The sequence below is a fragment of the Sinocyclocheilus rhinocerous genome, unplaced genomic scaffold (genome assembly GCF_001515625.1).
Source record: "Sinocyclocheilus rhinocerous isolate Xijiao unplaced genomic scaffold, SAMN03320098_v1.1 scaffold3268, whole genome shotgun sequence".
Classification (NCBI taxonomy): Eukaryota; Metazoa; Chordata; class Actinopteri; order Cypriniformes; family Cyprinidae; genus Sinocyclocheilus; species Sinocyclocheilus rhinocerous.
Window position 1 is genome coordinate 40,409 of NW_015626712.1, and position 2,191 is coordinate 42,599.

At 35.6% G+C, this 2,191-nt stretch overlaps 1 protein-coding gene across 1 annotated transcript in view; it reads right to left on the reverse strand.

Moving 5' to 3' along the window:
* The window catches only part of bpifcl (BPI fold containing family C, like), a 20,673-nt gene that overhangs the window by 7,569 nt on the left and 10,913 nt on the right, over nt 1–2,191 (reverse strand). The window contains exons 6-9 of the mRNA XM_016522673.1: nt 1,870–1,933; nt 1,694–1,754; nt 1,248–1,339; nt 869–1,045 (exon numbers count right to left, since the gene is read on the reverse strand). Coding sequence (XP_016378159.1) covers nt 869–1,045; nt 1,248–1,339; nt 1,694–1,754; nt 1,870–1,933 — 394 coding nt within the window. The remainder of the gene's footprint in view (nt 1–868; nt 1,046–1,247; nt 1,340–1,693; nt 1,755–1,869; nt 1,934–2,191) is intronic.

Here is a 2,191-nt window from a genome sequence, read left to right on the forward strand (position 1 = left end):
ATGCTTTTCATACTTTTCTGGACCTTGACAGTGTAATTTATTTGGCAGTCTATGGGACAGTCACAAGCCTCCCAGTTTTCATCTAAAATATCTTATATTGTGTTCTGAAGACGAACAAAGCTTTTACGGGTTTGGAATGACATGGGGGTAAGTGATTAATGACAAAATTTTCATTTTGGGCTGGAGTATCCCTTTAAGGTACACATCGCTTTCAACACAGATGCCATCTTGTTTTATGTTTCGTTTGATAGAAGTATTTATTTATTGGTAACACTTTAGTATAGGCACCAATTCTCACTATTAACTAGTTGCTTATTATTCATGGCTATTATTAACACATTGGCTGTTTATTAGTACTTATAAAGCACATATACTTTATTGAACAATTCGTCTCCTCTGTGTCTCCGCATCACCGTAGTGCCACTTTGGAGAATATGAGCCGAACGCAGGCAGCTTACGCTCTTCTGTGTCAGCAATTCGACCTTAAAATAAAGTGTGACCTATTTATGTACAGTGTTGGGCAGTAACGCATTAGTAACACGTTACTGTAATTTGATTACTTTTTTAGTAACGGAGTAATTTAACGCGTTATAATTTTCAAAATAGTAATTAGAGTATAGTTACAAGCCGAAGTCTCTATACGTTACTGCCGCGTTACATTGCTGACAGAAAGCAGTGTTTTCTAATATAATGATTATAAAAAGGATGTAGCACACGCACTGTCGAGTCAAGTGCCAGTGGAACACTCCCGCGAGCCTATCTGATTACATTTTCAGAGTAACTTGCCCAACACTGTTTATGTATGTATGTATGCATTTAATTATTAATTTATTGACTGAATGAGAAGAGCTTATTTATATTTCCTCACCATGTTGTCTGTAATGTTGATTTGGAGAACCTCAGAGCTTAGGTAAGCATAAGCTGCTGAATTTACAAGGAACTCTGATGCAGCCAGTGAAAGCATGTAGTTTTCCGCATACTTAACGTCAAATGCGCTTGCAGAGAAAGGTGGTTCAGATGGAGAACTAATGCTGTAAAACTCACCCTGTCACAGAAACACCAACTGAAAATCAATGGCAGGTCACAGTAAAAATTCCAAAGTTAATAAAATCGGTAAGACATTATATAAATCAAGAAATCTACTCACATACTAAATATATTCAGAAAAAGAAACCCAATAATAGTTGTAACTGTATGAATTTCGATAAAGCAATAATCATTACAAATACTGAATTAAAAATCCTTACCTTAAAATCTAATTCAAAGCTTCGATCTGTCACAGCCGGGGAGGATGTGAGAAGGATGCTTAGATATATATACTGATCCACGGGTATGTTGACTAGAAAGAATTAATTTGAGCATGATTACTGTGGCCATATAATGAAGTGGAATGTAAATGGTGCTATAACAAGTTTTTCAAGGATTTAGAATTTACAATCATAGTAATGTCATTTAGTAGCAGAAGTTAAATAATGCTGGCAAAATAAGCCACAGTAAGGTGAATCTCAAAATCAAAATACTTTTTTTTTTCATGTTTTTGTTTTATAACAATTAAGCACATTTCCCCTAAAGTTCATGAAAAGAAAAAAAATAAAAGAAAAATTATATATATATATATATATAGTCCTAAAAACTGTTTTCTTTTGTGCAGAATATATAATTTGGTGATCTGGAAATGTTTTTGAACCAGTACCAGGTATTTCCTGTAGATTCTTCTCCAATTCACTGATTGCTTGTTGAATTGCTGGACAAATCTAAAAAAAAAAGAAAAAAAAAACGAGACGGCATGAGACACAATGAGAAATATTGCAAGCAGCAGGTAGAGGTGTTGATTTGGTTCATCTGTTTTAGAAATAAAAAATGACATACCCTCACATGTATCATCTCTGAGATCTGTCCTTGGAAAGCACTTACAAATGGCTGGAAAAAAAAGCTGCACCAAAACAGAAGCATAAAGGATAGTTCTTAATACCTGATGCTAACCCGTTGATGCATACAATCACACAGGCGTGATCACTCTAGGCTGGTCCCTGGAGCGTCCGATCACACCAATTTGAATAGAATGTTCAGTGTGTCACATGATCAGCTGCAAAATTCAGATTTGCTTTCGTGCTTTGACTGGCGCTGAGCCAGAGACGGATTCAGTGTTTTCAACCACACACACACACACACACACACACACACACACACA